This window comes from Ictalurus furcatus, chromosome 8, assembly GCF_023375685.1.
Source record: "Ictalurus furcatus strain D&B chromosome 8, Billie_1.0, whole genome shotgun sequence".
Taxonomy (NCBI): domain Eukaryota; kingdom Metazoa; phylum Chordata; class Actinopteri; order Siluriformes; family Ictaluridae; genus Ictalurus; species Ictalurus furcatus.
The window spans coordinates 12,035,307-12,052,801 of record NC_071262.1 but is presented as its reverse complement, the minus strand read 5'-3'; the positions used below and the strand labels follow the sequence as shown (position 1 = coordinate 12,052,801).

The 17,495-nt window shown below is 40.2% G+C and overlaps 1 protein-coding gene across 9 annotated transcripts in view; it reads left to right on the top strand.

Moving 5' to 3' along the window:
• map7d3 (MAP7 domain containing 3) overlaps window positions 1–17,495 on the top strand; it is a 43,348-nt gene that overhangs the window by 17,080 nt on the left and 8,773 nt on the right. The window contains exons 3-15 of one of the 9 annotated variants that reach the window (XM_053630819.1): window positions 1–79; window positions 210–370; window positions 968–1,076; window positions 1,970–2,065; window positions 2,732–2,836; window positions 3,768–3,863; window positions 4,947–5,042; window positions 6,476–6,601; window positions 9,710–9,855; window positions 13,823–13,962; window positions 14,063–14,298; window positions 15,631–15,766; window positions 17,249–17,429. The exon at window positions 1–79 is cut by the window's left edge and continues 2 nt beyond it. In XM_053630819.1, coding sequence (XP_053486794.1) covers window positions 1–79; window positions 210–370; window positions 968–1,076; window positions 1,970–2,065; window positions 2,732–2,836; window positions 3,768–3,863; window positions 4,947–5,042; window positions 6,476–6,601; window positions 9,710–9,855; window positions 13,823–13,962; window positions 14,063–14,298; window positions 15,631–15,766; window positions 17,249–17,429 — 1,707 coding nt within the window. Of the gene's footprint in view, window positions 80–206; window positions 371–967; window positions 1,077–1,969; window positions 2,066–2,731; window positions 2,837–3,767; window positions 3,864–4,946; window positions 5,043–6,475; window positions 6,602–9,709; window positions 9,856–13,822; window positions 13,963–14,062; window positions 14,299–15,630; window positions 15,767–17,248; window positions 17,430–17,495 lie in introns of all 9 variants that reach the window. The other 8 variants (XM_053630820.1, XM_053630818.1, XM_053630821.1 and 5 more) reach the window with 8 other exon arrangements.

The window sequence follows — 17,495 nt, the reverse complement described above, 5'->3', positions numbered from 1 at the left end:
ATCGACGGAGCAGCACTTAGAATCGATGACAAACTCCGAGTAGCCAAAGAAAGGCGAGAAGAGCAAGAGAAGCAGCAAGGTGAGACGGGCGTTTCGTTTCGTTTTGGCTTTGTCACACGTGCAGTCCTTTTTTCTGTTACATGTCTTAAAAGCAGATTGTGTTAACAAATGCACATTTTGTGTGTGTGTGTGTGTGATCAATTCAGCAGTGCGTGGGTCTCAGATTCTAGAGCGGGAGCGTAAGTCCAAGCTTCAGGTTGAGAGACAGATGGAGGAGAGACAAAGAAAGCTGGAGGAGCAGCGCAGGAAAGAGGAGCAGAGAAGAGCTGCTGTGGAGGAGAAGAGGAAACAGAAGCAGGAGGAGGAGAAGGTATGCTCATTCCTTCACTTTCTAGCTTTCTCGATATTTATTATTTCATATTTAATCAAATTGAATGGGGCCATCCAGTGGACTGTGTATAGGGACTATGGGGACAGAGGAAGGGTGATTCTGCATGTAGAGAGCAGAGCATAGTGCAACAGTCGAAAGATATTTGGCACTGGGTAGACTGGGTAAGCGCCACTGTAATCATAAACTTACCCTCTTATACAGTATATATACGCTATATACCGTCTGTGGCCTGTAGTTACAGAGCGACAGTGCATTACATTACTATGAGGAACCAGATTAAACACAAATGTTCTTTGTTTACTGTTTACTTAGGAATTTTTTTCCGTGAATATATTTTTAAAGAAGAAACTCTTAGCTAGGTGCTTTTAGTGTCACTTGAGAGAATTCCAGTGAAAAGTGCTTCTCCACTGAGTAGTACGGCTCACCGCCGCTCGGCTCATGGGTGAAAAGGGTGACCAGACTCAGCCCTGTTAAGTATGGCAAAACTTGCTTGGCGGTGCTAATAGCCCTTGGTCCATGTTCAAACTGAGATCCTTGGTATTATATGCTTATAAAGTGTAATGTTTTGCTGTATAGGAGCACTATGAGGCAGTGATGCGGCGCACTATGGAGCGCAGTCAGAGACTGGAGCAGAGGCAGAAGAGATGGTCCTGGAGTGGCATGCCTGATTCTGATAACAGAAATGGTATGAGCACTAAAGCAGAATTTTTTATTTATTTTTTTTTCTTTCAGATTTCTTCCATTTTTCTTCTTCTTAAGGCCACAAAATGATTCGTATATGCACTAGATCATAGACTGTAGACCAGGGGTGCTCATTATGTTGATTGCAATCATGCGCTTCTGATGTTATACAGCTACCATAACAACCAATAGCAAGTACAGCTGTTAAAGCATATTACAGATGCAAATTCAAAATGGCGGATGAAGCGGAAGCAAACAGAGCACTAAAAAAAAACTCAGAATGGGAGGAAGATTTATTTTCTTTGCAATACCAAGTTCAAAATGTGTGTCTAATTTGTCAAAAACAAATCTCTCAAAATAATTGATCAAACTCTAAATTGCGTATTTTACATGGTAGATCTTACCATAAGAATAATAATAATGTGAAAAACTAGATCTCTTGTCATCGAAGTGTGAGCACCCCTGCTGTAGATACATGATGTACATGACACAAATATAATAAAATAATATTCTGCAAGTTTTCTGCAAATGTCTGATTACAGATGTCTGGTGTCCACTGTCTTGCATTGTAATATTAGTCTGCATTCCCTCTGAAAGATCATATGACAAGCTATGCGAACTGTCACTGCTGGTGCAGGCAATGAAACACTTCAACAAGTCAATATTAGTTTAAATGTTACATCTAGAACACTGGAACTGCCCGTGTGTTTGTTTGGGGGGTTTTTTTCTTTCTTTTCTTTTCTTTCCATGTTGGTTTACATTGGCATGTGTAAGGTTGCTGGAGAACAGGTAACTCCCTAATGATCTCAGCTGTGTTTTTCCAACTCTCCGTTCTTGCGGAGAGAGTGTACAGTATGCTCTCCCTTAGCAATGTGTCTATCCATGCCCCTCCCACAGGTGAGAGTGACAGTGGCCCCACCTCCTCCCCCGTCACTGTAGTAATCTCCCCAGCCTCTCCGGTCTCCAAGCCTCCCAGAAGCCACACACCACAAGGTGGTCAATGCTTGCTTGCTTGCCCCTAGTGGCACAGCTTGGCACAAACTTCCTCTATACCCTCTCTCTCCTTCTCCCTCATGCATCCACCACTGACTCATTCTTTATGCCTGAATTCACGACGAGGAAGTTCACAAGTGGTGCTTCCTTTTATCTCACTCTTTTTTTTTTTTTTTTTTTTTTCCCCCCCCTCTCCAAAAACTTTATTGTATTCACTGAAATGGGGCATTCACAGTGTCACTTTTTTTTTTTATACTCGCGCAAAAAAAAAAAACAGCCATGTATCTTTTAAGGTTTAGGAGCTCACTGACAACTAACTGCCTGCTAGATTAGAATGCTTCACTTTGGCATGTAAATTTCATGCTATTAAAATCTCTCTGCAACTTTCTGATTACATTATTATGCTTTTGTTTTTGTTTTTTTTGCCTATGAGCGTATTCATGATCTGATAACATACTCTAATATGTACATAACGTAGTCATTGTAAATACAAAAATCCTAATTCGTCTGAGATGAGAAAGGTCTTAAAGGTGTTTTAGCCTGTAGTAAACATTCTCATGTTTTTCGAATCCACCCTAACTTGGACCTTTCACACCTGTACGATCCTGTGTTGTCTTTACTCCCCTAATTTTGTTACCCTGGTCTGTCTGTATGTCGGCCCTATAGACAAGCGTTCTTCCTCTACTACAAACCTCAAACACCCCACAGACTCTTCTATCAGCAAGCGCCTCTCCTCTTCCTCCGCCGCCCTCCTCAACTCTCCTGACAAAAGTAAGTTTTCCCATCGCTCATGTTCCTCACACACCTCACCGACCCCCCTGTCACTGTGTTTACCTGCTCTCTCCCCCTTCATGCAGGATGTCTGCAGTTTTCAGTGTTATTCAGGTTCAACAAGACATGGCTGGTAACTGTTTGCAAGTGCCGTTCTTGCATGTCTCTAAATCAGAACTTGTCCACTGATTTATCTGCACTGTTCATGTGATCTGACTGGAAAAAGAATCACTAGCGAAGGGCATTTATAAGTCTTGTGATTCACATTGGCTCTCTTGATGATTTTGACCTCGTATGGGTTGTATGAATAAATTTGTCAAGTGAATTGAATAGGATATCAATGCTAGTTTTTAGTTTCACCGTGACAGAAAGGCTGCACTAATGATACCTGTGGTAGTGCTGTCCCCCCCCCCCCCCCCCAGCTTTGTTTCCTCTAGAAGGATCATTCAGTAGTGACTCAGCTGATTTCACCGCTAACGCTATTTGTGTTGGATTCATCTTGATTTCCTTCCCTTAAGAACACTAAACACTTTCTAACATGGGATGGCTACCAGAATGTGGTTCCTGAAATCATGCGTCATTAGTGAAATCATGTAATGAAATCATCTTGTGTATTTATTTGTCAATATTTTTGCTTCATTGAACTGGGTGGAAAAAGCTCACAGCTCCGTTCAAGAATATTCTGCTCCAACGAGTGTCTTATACGCAAACTCATTCAGCTGTAAATGGCAATCTAAATTATTTTGTGTTTTTACCAGGCTAATAAAAATGTATGAATGCTTACACAAATTAAGACAGTGAAAAAATATGCTCTCAGTAGGGAATAAACAAAATATGGGCTCTTGGATAAACCTTCAAAGCTGAGACATCATAAAGCAATCGCTCCTTTTATTAAGTCTCTGTTTTAGGTTGTGAGATCTTTGTCTTCTAGGTGCAAAGCGGAGGAGTTCATCTTTGAACCGGTTGCCTAGCAATGTCCCTCGGGTTGCTAAGGAAGCGTATAAGCAGCCTCAGGTGGAACAGACAGGTGCAGATTTTCCCCTCTTCCCTTCCTGTACGCAGGTTTGCAGAAGCTAAATAAGAGTCAGAAGGATATCTAGAGATTTGCATAAACTTAATCTGGCCTTCAATAAATACATAAATATAAATAGATAAATAACAGTCACTAAATAATCCATGGTAGTATACATGGTTTCATTTATATAGCCCTGTCACAGAGAACAGCTGTATTAAATACCTAAAAAAAAAAAAAGGCATAAAAATAGTACAGAACAATGCCTGACGGTGATGCACATGATGCCTACTACATCTTCTGTGCTTTGCTGATGATTGATTAGTGGTGAAATAGGGGTGGATAGGTCAATAGCCTAAACAAGCTTTTTTTTTTCTTTATAATTGCCCAGTAAACAAGTGCTACGAAGTCGACCAGATTTTTGTTTTAATTTCTGAAACAATGTAGTATGAGAAATACACAAAAACAGAAGAAATCAGGATGGGAGCAAATACTTTTTCACGGCACTGTACGTGTGAACATATCTTTAGTCTGTATTAATACAATTACCTTAACTAGTTGACCATGAAGGTATTACATTGTTAGTTTATTGCTCATTTAGCCTAGTCACATTAGGTTTCCAGACAACCAGAACATGGGACTGGACAGCACACTGGAGCTGTTATTTGCCTGGTGAGCTAGCTAATGTATTTGTCCACCCATGTTAAAGGTGTGGCTTTTTTTATTCTTATTTATTTATTTTTATTATTATAAACAGTCACATTATTGTCTTGCAGGGCTTAGTGTGCAGCATTAACTACAAAGCCTTCTGCATTACAAAGCAAATGACTGAACAGTACTAGAAAGGCTTCTATCATTAAATAGAAAAAAATACAGTTGATTAAAAGATGACTGAATGCAGCATCTTGCTGTATTCTGTTTGTCTTCTTCAAACTTTATGGTAATGACTGTTTAACAAAAAAAAAAAACAGATTTGTAAATTCCTAACTTCAGTTTAACATTATTGAATGCTTCTTTAGATAAAACCTAAACGAAATGCGATTCAAATGCTCGAAAGAACTAGGCTCTATTCCTGACTAGGCTGATGATTGTCTCTAGGCCCTGTCCTGAAGAAACGGAGCTCCTCCCTTTCCCGTGTGGGGAATAGAGCTCCACTCACTGGCAAACCAGAGAAACCCGCACCCTTTGGATCAGGTGCTTTGTCTTATCATGAACGTTTTATATGCTTCTGTGTGCATCTCCTTAATAACAAATGCGCAAATGCTGTATTGAGCTGCCTGCCCTGCTCACGTGACAGCCTTCTATTGCAACACCGCACGAATTTATACTAACCATATTATTACCTATTATTGATGTTATACTACCCAGGTTCAGCTAAATGACATCGTTATAATTCTCTGAGTGAGACAGAGTGTTAAAGGAATGTCTCTTGATGTTCGTTTGAAGCCGGTGTTAACACTCGCTCGTTATCTCTCTTCCTGTATCACTTCTTGTACCAGCAAATAACTTTTCTCTTTATGCACATTTTTCCACAATGCTGTTTTATCAGGCTTATGGATGCTGCAGTTTTGTGCTTCCCATTGTTTGCTGTGCACACTGAGGTCATAACTGCTCTTGGCATTTCTCTCCTTGAGCTGTTGCCCGAGAATAGCATCTTTGTCTACTAACATAATGTTTATGTATGAACACAGCATTGTTTTCTTCTCCAGAATATATATATATATATATATATATATATATATATATATATATATATATATATATATATATGTATGTATATGTATGTGTGTGTGTGTGTGTGTGTGTGTGTGTGTGTGTGTATGAGTGAGTGAGTGAGAGAGAACCCTTGAAATCCTCTCAAAGAGCCTCTATCCTACACCCACACTCAGCTGCTCACTAATGACCTGCATCCCTTTTAATAAAACCAGAGTACAGTTCAGAACACCTCAGCCAGACAGAACTACATTGTGCCAGAGAAGGTGGGGGGGAAAACCCAGACCATTCATTTCAGCTTAACTGTTTATTTTCTGTGTCCTCTAAGATAATAAAACTCTGCAAGACTTCCTCAAGCTGCAGTATGTTCTTGTCATTCACTAACAGGGGAGCTATACAGTAAAGACCAGACTTGAGTTCAATCCTTTATAGCTCAGGATACATAGATCAGGATTGATGCATCTGCCAAATGAATAAATGTAAACGTTCGGCTTATACTGTGGAAGCATTTGATTGTCTACGTGTTATCCTGTATAATCAAGAAAGCTAACCTAAAGCTTAATGCATTTCCCTTATGTCTTGCTCTTAAAGAGTTCTTGCGCAGTATCATTTGATCTCTACCCTGAATTGTGGATGCACGTGCACTTTTCTTTCACCTCCTGTCATCCTTCATGTTTTATGTTCAAGTAATAACCGTACATTAAATTGACATGACTCCAGTCAGCACTACGGTATGATTTATGCACAATAATCATTATTATAATTTTTTAAAAATTTATTTTAGCTATCCCTGTGTCACTCACCCTTCCCACACCCACTATGTGTTTATCCTTCAACATTTCTGTCTCTCTTTGTTTTCTGTTTCTTATTTTATTATTTTTATCGGTGTTGCCATGCTGCGTGCGCGTGTGTAGCCCATCGCCCGTTGGCCAGTCCCATGGACAGCAGTGTCCTCAGTCGTCTCCTCACCCCCACCCAGGCCTCGCTAGCTAGGAGCAAGAGTGCAGCAGCCCTTTCAGCCCATGGAGCGGATGAGACAGGTAACCTAGAGAAAATCTAGAGAGAGTGAAGGGGATCTATTGATGTAGAAACTGATGGCTGTAGTGTTGGTGGGGATTTATGCTATGGTGTTCTGTGGCGCATGACAACGTGCAGTGATCAGGCATGCTTGAATACTTCCACTTAAGCAATCCTGTCTATGAAAGTAATTCTGTTCATTGAACATCATAATAATAATAATAATAATAATAATAATAATAATAATTGTAAATCAATGCTACTTGATATGCGGTGCAAGAGCACACCTAATAGTCTGTTTGCCTGTGTAGAAATCACAAAAATCACCTGAGCTTGGAGAACACAGTGCTAAATAAATAATTAGCTAATTATGGAAATAGCTACTATAAAAAAAAAAATTTCTGTATGGCATCCAGATTTAATTTCTGCTTTGTTCGTCAGCTCAAATATCCTGGACATGGTGCATTTTTGAAGCCCTGTTATTTGGCTCAGTTTGTGCACTCATAGCTCCATTTAACAGCTCACATATACAAAAAAATGCTGCCTACGACTCAAAATACACATTTGAATCACTTTCTCACTGCAGTCGAACGGTGTTAGTGTTTGCTTGCAACTGGACCAATAGCACAGGACCGTGTGGGATTTCTGTGTTGTTACCTGCTTAATTAAGTACACCATACTTAATACGGCAAGTTTGATTCGTATTTGATTCAGATGAACTAAACGCTGCCTAATTATCGCCATTCAGCCGAGATTTGAGCAGGCATTAAGTCTGTAGTTTACTGTTTCTCATCTTGATGGTAGAGTGCCTGGGTCAGCTCTTCTCCCTGGTAATTGTATTATATATGTAGGATTTGAAGGTAGCGTCACTGTCCCTTTAAATAGACAGAAGCGTGATATGAGTCAGCAGCAGCTTATGGATCAAGTTATATTCAAGTGTTTATCTCTGTTCGTAACAGCGTCGCTTATCACAAATGAGGATTAACCTGCTCTCAGTTCACCCTTGTTGGATCAGAGCCAGCTGGCTACTATGGGAGTAGTAAAAGCTAATAATCATTCTTAAATCGATGCTGCAGTGTGGTGGCTACTAACAGCAGACCCAAGTCTGTGACTTAAACGTACATACATGCATGCATACATGTGTAAGTATACATATATGCTTATGTATTTTTGTGTGAATATATGTGTACGTATATACAGTGCACTTTAATAGGAAAACCGTTACTCCTTATTCATGTAGTTATCCAGTCAGCCAATCATGTGGCAGCAGCACAATGCATAAAATCTTGCAGATACAGATCAAGAGCTTCAGTTAATGTTCACGTCAAACATCAGAATGGGGGAAAAGTGTGATCTCTGTGGCTTTAACTGTGGCATGGTTGTTGGTGCCAGATGTGCTGGTTTTATGTATTTCAGAACCTGCTGATGTCCTGGGGTTTTCACAAACAACAGTGTCTAGAGTTTACACAGAATGGTGTGACAAACAATAAACATTAAGTTTGCGACAGATTGGTTTGAGCTGCCAGGGGGGGATATAGTAACTCTTATCCTAAATAATCACTCTTTACAACTGTGGTGAGCAGAAAAGCATCTCAGCATGCACAAAACATTGAACCTTGAGGTGGATGAGTTACAACAGCAGAAGACCACATCAGGTTCCACTCCTGTCAGCCAAGAACAGGACTCTAAACTCTCTAAACTGGACAGACGAGGATTAGGGGAGGAAGAACTTTTTCCAGTCTTCACCTGTCCAGTTTGTAGACGTCTGTACCATGATAGCCTCAGATTCTTGTTCTTGGCTGACAGGAGTGGAACCTGGTTTTGAGCGGGGGTTTTTTCTCTCTCCCCCCTCGCACCATTCCGTGTAATCTCTAGTGACTTTTTTTTGTGTGTGTGTGTCTGTGTGTGTGTGTGTGTGAGAGAGAGAGAGGGAGAGAGAGAGAGAGAGAGAGAGAGAGAGAAAGAAAATCACAGGAGATCAGCAGTTTTTGAAATACACAAACCAGCCCATCTGGTACCAACAATCATGCCACGGTTAAAGTCACAGAGAGAGCGTTTTTGTTTTTTTTTGTTTTTGTTTTTTTTTACTTTTTGATGTGAATGTTAACTGAAGCTCTTGGCCTGTATCTGCATGATTTCATGCATTGTGCTGCTGCCACATGATCGACTGATTAGGTAACTGCATGAATGTCGGGTGTACAGGTGTTCCTATTAAAGTTGATGTTGAGTGTATATATGCGTGTCTATGTATGTATGTCATACTAAATTGCATGGCAAGCTACCGTTTAGTATGACAAGGCCTCACACACAATGTTTTTCCTGGTAGTCTTTCATTCTTAGGTCATTGCATAGCCTGCGAATACATCCAGGAAAATAGAACAATACTTCATTTTATATGGAGGTATCCTAGCTCTATGCTCCAAATAGAAATATCTAGTTTCTCCTACAGTTCCTTTGTTAAAAAATAAATCAATCAATATGGTCAATTATTGACGATTTTGAACAACACTGACAGTCTTATTCAAACCAAAAGCTTGGGTGCGTGTATATGTGCGTGTATATGTGCGTGTATATATGTGTGTGTGTGTGTGTATGTGTGTGTGTGTGTGTGTGTATGTGTGTGTGTATATGTGTGTGTGGTGATTGGCTGTTTGAGGGCTGTTCACTGTTCAAGGCTGGAGGATTTGCTTTGGTGTGTCAGGTGTCCAGTGTGTATTCTGCTTAAGAACTGCATATGCCTCGTGATTGTGTTGGGATGCGAGTACACCTATCTCCAGCCTTCTCTTTGTCTTGGTGCCTCTGTCTCTCTCTTTCTGTGTGTGTTTGTGTGGGTGTGTATGTGGGTAGTGTCTCTGTTTCTCTCAGTGTCCATCTCTCCGCCTTTCACAAATCTCCCGCTAGCCTAGCCCACCCAAGCCAATCATTTGCTTGCTCCTGAATCAGTGGCGAAATCTCCTCCATCAGTCAATATAGATCTAACACGTAGCAAACTGTTTTGTGCTCTCATCATCCCCATCCTTTCTTTCTCTTTCCTTTGTGCTCCTCCTGCTTGTGCTTCACCCACTGGCCTGCTTCTGGTTCTTTTCCCGGCTCCACCCGCCCCGTGCTCGGCTGACCATGTCCTTTATCAGAGTCTCACCTGTGTCCTCGATCAGTGTCGTCCACACCGCTGCAGCCCTCTACCCGTGGCCCCCTGCGGAGTCGCAGCACCGACCGCCAAAAAAACGCCCCCAGTTCTACCTCTGCCTCTTCTGACTCCATCTCCAACATGTCTCAGGTGAGTTGGATCGAGGTAACATATCTAGTATTACTGTTCTTGCTTCTAAAGATGCTTAGATACATTTACTCAGTGGTTGTACGGGCAGGATTTAGTGTGTGCTAAAGACTAAACAATCCAGCAGTTCCCCAAGGTTACCTCATATGTCAAACGAGTATCTTTCTCTGCTTGGAATAACGTACCATGAAATAGTACGCTTAGATCGGCATACATCTGTTTTGATTTGCTTTGCAAAGCAGACTTGTCGTTTCTTTCTGATGCTAATCAGGGAACCGACCTTTCTCTCGAGCTATATCTGATAAAAGCTCGTGCTGACGAAGCATGCTCCGACAGGCAGAGGAAACAGAATTCCAAGTCTCTTTCTGAGCTGCAGTGTCCTTAGACATCAGCGATTTTGCCGAGATGAAAACTGTTAGTATTTTTCTCTAGCCAAATATTATCCAAAATAAATTAAGCGAATACTAAACCTTTTGATGAAAACGTTAAGCAATGTCAATTGCTGCAAGTGACTCAAATGTGAGATGTTCTGTGGCCTTGCCTGACGGGATCTCGCGAAAAGATACAATGGACCATTGTCTGAGCTTTACTCAGAGTGGAATCAGTGCACAAAGCAGGATTCGTTAATCGAATGCAAAGCCGAGCAAGTCACCTCGGGCCCTCTAAGGTTTCAGTTTTCTAGACTTGTTTTTTAAAATCGATTCTATTTCTTCCAGCATGAACCATGCTAATGGAATCACTGCCAACATTTTCTCTCTGAACATTTTAAAATGCTAATGTTCAGAAGATTTGATTATGACGTCACTAAATATTTGAAATGAGATCTTTAAATAGTACCCATAGTGGATAGCACTTTTTTGTTCTCCTACAAAATACCGAAGAAATGAGTTTCCTACTATATGGAGACCCTTCCGACCACATTTACAAAGCATTAGACACTCTGCAGGGGATTGGGTTTGAAATTGTGATTTACGAAGCCCTAAGAAATTGCTGCTTCACTAATTCAGTTTGCCAAACGATTCATTTGCTGTTCTTCACTTTTTTCGTTGTATATTCTTGGCAACGTAGCCAGTGCAGACCATAGACATGAGAATATGTAGGGATTATTTTCACTTTGTTTTAAGCTAAGTTTATGTTCTTGCTCCTTAGTTTCCACGCACTGCATAAGATGCCAAAGTATATTTTTAATCTAATACCGGTACTGTTTTTTGTTAGAAATCATGACGTGATTTTAGTTATCCTGGCTCCCTCTGCCTTTGTCCCACTGCCATTTGAGTGACCTTGCTCTGATTCTAGCAACTATGATCCGTGTAATATAAATAGATGGACCTCAGAGGCCTGATACATTCACCTTGGCATTGTCAGCTGAGCTGCTGGATATGTTACTACCACAAAAGAAACCGTCAGTTCAACCATTGTTACTGTTTTTATCAATACATAATATATAAAGAAAGGTAAAGTCAACCTTAATGTGTTTATTGGGATTGCTATGGGGTTAGACTCTTAATTTAACAGGCAGTATCCTGAAGGGAATATATCTCCTGTATAGGTAGTCTTTCAGCTATAGGACTTTTATAATGCATTCATGTAGCATTCATTTTCGATCATATTCTAATGTGCTTTACGATAACAGCATTAAAAGCTAGAATGAAATAGAATATAATAATATAAAGAATACAATACGGCTAATAAAATACCGCCTCTTAGAAACCAATTCGGCCTTCTGAAAGTAATGACTTTTTCTAAATGGACCCGGAAGTTTCTGTTTTGTAAAAGTGTGCTGACAGATTGCTTTAAGACAAGTTGTGTCCTGTGTTCACACGCAAGATCTGTGTTGTCCGTCAGCATCACGTGTGTCCATGACATGAAATATATCCATGAATCAGATGGGAAAATGTTGTATTCAGTCTAGTACCTGTACAGTGTTTCATGTCACAATCACCCTGATAATGATGATCAGTGTACTTACTCCATAAAACAATAAAAAAAATTTTTTTAAAAATTTGCAAACATCCAGAACCTAAAAAGAAAAGGAAAAACAAGCATTCCCACCATTTCAGTTTTAAAGTGCACCTATTATGCTATAATAAAGTGCCTAATTTTGTTTGAGGTCTCATACAATAGGTTTACATGCATCCAAGATCAAAAAACAATTACATTTTCTCTTCATTTACATTGCAGCATCACCTCTTTTTTTGCTTCAGTGTCACAAACGACTCATTCAAGGATCCGTTCACTCTAAACTCCTCCTTTCAGAGAGCCTACTCTGCTCTGATTGGTCAAATGCCCCGGTCTGTTGTGATTGGTCTACCGCAAACAGCGCATGTCGGAAAGGAAACGCCTACTACCATTTCTAAATTTCAGTTCAGTACTAATGTCGTCGGTTTTACCTGATCAATTTGAGCCCAAGTCTGATAGTGATACATCGGAAGATCAACCCAAACCACCATCGCAAGGACGTTTCTCAGTGGTAAGAGGTTAACTGCTAACAGCTGTGCACTGGCTGTACACGTGTACAACACACAACTACGCATTTGGAACACGGAAGAAAATATATACGTAAATAATTAATCATACCTACAGGTTGTGATCCAGAGGTGCAAGATGGTGTAAATAAAGTGGGTACGGCTCAATCTTTAATGAATAATCGTTTCGCTGATCCCGCGTTGACTTCAGCTAGATTTGAGAAGCGGTCGTCAGTGAAATGACGGGAACACAACGAAGGTCGGCGTTGAACTGTGATATAGTTTTAAAATGAATTCTAACCACTGACGCTTTACATCCTCGTCCTTTGGGAGTCCATGCAAAGTGGTTTTGCTTTTGCAGCACAGAAATCAACGTCTTCTAGACACGAACCGAACTCTTTCAGGACGCAACCTCAACTGTAGTGTTTGAGGGCGGGTCAAAATACACGTCGTTCGAGCAGCCGATGAAGACCAGAGGCGGAGTTTTTTGTGGTTTTTTTTTTGTTACAAACCTATGTAGGTTTGTACAGGAAGTAAGTTTCAGCTGTCCAGAATCGATTCCTTCTTTTGGGAGTCAATAACTCAAGCTTTTCAGACTTTTACATTCACAAACAGCTCTTTAACATACTACATGAAAGGTAATATCTGAAAAAGCAAAATAGGTGCACTTTAAAGAGAGCCTAGGAGGCTTACCGGCCGTGCAATCAGGAACTGTGGCAATCATGAAAACAGCTGGATGGCGGATTTTTAAGTGATTCTGCAGTAATACGCAGTAAACAGGTTTTTAAAAATCATATCACATTTCAAACATTTTTTTTAGAAATCTTGTTCTATAATAGAATAATGTTGTTATATAATGTAGTAATGTGCTCATGGCTGACATTTATTCTGTTGATGCTGCTCAGTGTTGAGCAGGAGAGTGCCAGTAAAAAAAAAACAACAACATTTAATCACTTTCTAATTATCCTTTCTATTACCATTAATTGTAAATTGTTAGATTTTACACTTTTGTTGTAGACCTATTTAATCTTTTTTGGGTCAAATGCGTTGTCCTTATTTCTCTCTCTCTTTTGTCCAGAAACTGAAAGCTGTTTTGACCATTTTTTTTGTTTGTTTTTGTTTTGTTTTTTTTGGCAAAAATGTAAATATAGTAAAACTGTAAAATATAGTAAACTGACTGTCTAATGTTATCTAAGTTGAACATGTACTGAGATTTTATTTCAGGTTAATGAACTTAACATATTCTCCGTTTACCCTGACAATGTATAATATAATCAGAAAAAATAAGTCACAGGATATATATTGTGGCAAAGTAATATCATGCAACATACGACAGATAAAAGGACTCCAAATAAATGAATGAGTTCCTATACTGGACGTAGACTAAGTGTTTCTTTTTTTGTAGGCTTTGTAGTAGTTTTGGGTGAAAACTACCATCTGTCTCTTACTGATCTGTTTCTTACTTTTCGTCCTTTTTGGATGCATGTATGTACCTGTGCATGCAGAAAGCCGAAAAGGACAAGTCCTTCATTTCACCCGCAGCAAAACGTCCTCCTTCCCCTACCACTGTTCCCAGCCGCCATCGCTCTCCTTCCCCAAGCCCCATTGGTGGCCCCAGGAGAGCACCATCACCTGGAGCAGCCAAGTAAGAGATCTACGTCACATCTCACTCATCTTACTCCCTCCTCCCCTTCTGGTTATCCCGACATATTTTTATGTCTTCTCATCGGGTGCATCTCTTCCAGGCAAAGCCCTCGTAATCGGCCGCCCTCCCCCAGTGGGGTGAAGCAGAGGCCTCCATCCCCTCAGCCCGCTTCCAAGCCTCCACCTATCCAGAAACCTGCCCTCACCCCAACTGGCCCTCCTATCCTGAGGAAGAGAGAGTCCAAACCCAAAGATGCATCTCCAATGACTGCTCTAACATCACAGCCTCAAGATACAAGCACTGCCAGCCCAGCCCCCAGCACCAAGCCCAAAGATGGTGAGAACTACCTGTTCACATTCATTTACTTTAATCAGTATAGGATACTTGCTGTGCTAACCAAACCAAGTCCCTGAAATCAGCAGAGGTTTTGTTTTTTCCTTGCTTAATCGCGTATTTTAACTAAACTAGGAAAACACCAAGCCCTCTATGAGCTGAGTCATGCGAGTTGGGAGAGTCAACTACTGACACGTGAACAAACTGTAAAGGAATAACCTTGCGTTTTGGTACGATGAAGGCTAGGTTATTATATCTTGTATAATAACAATGATATAATAAAAGACAAAGTTAAACACGGTGACCACGAACCAGCTAACAATTGGAGAAATAAAAAAAAAATGGCCTCTACAGACTGTAGGGTGTGTTTACAGAAGAAATGTACAAAAAGAAGCAGCAGTGTTTGTTTCCAGTAAAATAACCTTTGCCAGTGCAAATATAAATTTGTATAGTACAAACAGTTTCGTTTTTAATATGACCGAACATGATCTACAGGAAAAAAAAATCTCTTTTATAAGTTAAAAAATAAATTAACCTTACACTTTATAACTATTTAAGGTCGCACCAAAATGATTGTGCCCTGCGCAGGTTCTGTCTGACAGTCCTGGGCTAGAGTATAGAAATACCTTTTCCAGATATTAGCAGAACATTCCACACTTACTTTGGCACTGTTTTCATCATTGCCATTTAATATGTAATTCTGCTGACAGGCTGAAGGTTTTTAAAAATCAATTGCATTTCCCACATCTTCGATACAGCCGTTCTGTGTTGTAGTTAGCAAGGACGTACGTGAACAACAGTTCTGTGTTTTGCGAATCAGGAAACTTGTGCAGCCATCATGCTCAGACTTTCACAATAGTGTCTGCCAGTTTAATTGCAGGTGCTGTTAATGTGTGTAGTAGGGTACAGGGAGACATTTACCAGAGCAGAATGTACAGAAAATCTTTTCATTGTGAATTCATTGTGACCTTGTCATGTTTATAAAGTTAAAGTAGGGTCAAATAAATGTTTACATGAGCACACCTCTTTGCATAAACAGTGCTGGTATGTATTTTAAGTTTTTGGCATGTTCGTTACAAATACTTTGCATTCATCTTCTAATAAATCTGAATACTTTACTGTATAGTCAGCATGCAGTTGCACTGACATACTGCGCCCTCTTCTGGAGCCATTAGTCTGTGTGGCTGGAAGCTGCTGTTTCACTTCTGGCTGCTTTATTTAGTGTACCTGTTTTATAATGTGTTAAAAACCCTCATCTGATACTGGCCAAGCATCTGCACATTGTATCTGGTTGGTTGTTCAAGGAAACAAACATTGACTGTCTGAGTCTTCCAGATCCTAGTCTGAAAACCATGGCTGGCACTAACTCGGCTGCTGAAGCTGCTAAGATCCTGGCAGAGAACAGACGTCTGGCTCGTGAGCAGAAAGAGAGAGAGGAACAGCTCAGGGTACAGAGAGAGGAAGAGGAGAGGTGAGCGCACACCACTATGGACATTGGATACATATAGTAGTATACAGGAGTGTAGTGTGGGCAGGCGAGGTTGGCCCACTTGTAATTACAGCACATTTCACTTGACACAAGACGTTTGGCCAGAGAGCAACGCGTCATTTTTGTGTTTATTCTGGTTCGCCATGGGGGCGTTGACGCCTATAAATAAGGACGTCAAAACATGATGGGGTGGGTTATGTTGTTCTTGAAATCTTCATATACTACTAAGTTTTAATAGTGCAAAAATCGTCCGCATCGCTCAGTCTGTCTGAAAAGAATATACATTTATAAATAAAAGAATATAAAAGTATTCTTCAGTTTGGAGAATATTTGATCAAACTGAAATAAAGAATATAAATAGTATATCAATATAAATTTTAACACCCCTGAAATGGGTCATGCAATTGTGCACGAAATAGGCCGAATGCAATGGAGATGGCACGGGGGAATACCGTAAGTGTTTGAAAGATACTTTTTCTTGGAAAATAAATGTCATAATCTACATATAGTTGTATCTCGGGCATAAATTTCCCACATAGTTCATCAAAATGAAAAGTTTATGGTGAAATGATTAAGACCTATTGTCTTGCGGTCACTTAAAGGTTTGAGTGTGAACAAAGCAAGCTTATGAAATCCTGTTAATTAAAATAGGGCATGACAACAAATAATTTTGCGCCCATGAAAATGACCATTAGACCAGATATGTTACTCGCAGCGTGTATTAACTGGCACATGCTCGTGCGTGGAAGTTACATCCTTTACTACAGCAATAGTAAGCTATGCTCGTGTGCGCCGTTCTCTCATGATCATCCATTCAGCAACGAAATGATTAGGAACCCCATTATAATTTTGACATACTGAGATGGTGAATCATACAAAAACTCATACAGACATAAGGCAGTTTTTTTACTGGCAAGAAAAGACAAGTAAGTTGAGGAGTAGTACAGAAATACATACTACTTTTTTTAAGGCATTGATTGCACTATTCGCAACATGAAGCTGAACAGCGTTGTATGTTCATGTGCTGTTTTAAGGATACAGCACAGTGGTTCACAGAAGCACACCTCTGCATAACACGAACTAATTAATCCAGGCAAACTGAAAAAACCTAACATCACGCCCCCCCCAAACGAAGCAGTTCTAGCGTGAAATAACACCTGAACTCAAAACGTGTTTTAGTGAGTTCTAGCATTAGCACAACCCCGGCTGCTACGGCCAACACGCTCCGCCAAACCATGCTGACCAAGAGCAGGCAGCACGAAATTCTATACATAAGCCTACCTCAGGAAATCAAACTAATAAATTCTATGTTGAATCAAAAAAAATTCTGTTTTTAAAAATTAGTAGCTGTGTAGTTTACTACATGTTTTTTTACATTTCCTCTTAAATAGAATTTCCCTTTTGCAGCATCATGCAAGAATGGAAAGCGTATGTATTGAGCTAAACGGTTGTCTGGCATTGCAGGATAAGAAAAGAGGAGGAGAAGCGGCTGGCTGAGGAGGAGAGAGTGAGACGTTTGGAGGAGGAGAAGGTTCGAGCAGAGGAGAGAAAGATTGAAGAAGAGGAGCAGGCTCGTAAGGCAGAAGAGGAGAGAGAGAGACTGGAGGTGGAGGAACAACAGAAACAAGCCGAGTTACAGAAAGAGGCAAGCGAGAATCTATACATCATACACATCGTTCAGATAGCTGAGACTGAGAAGTCTAATCATCAA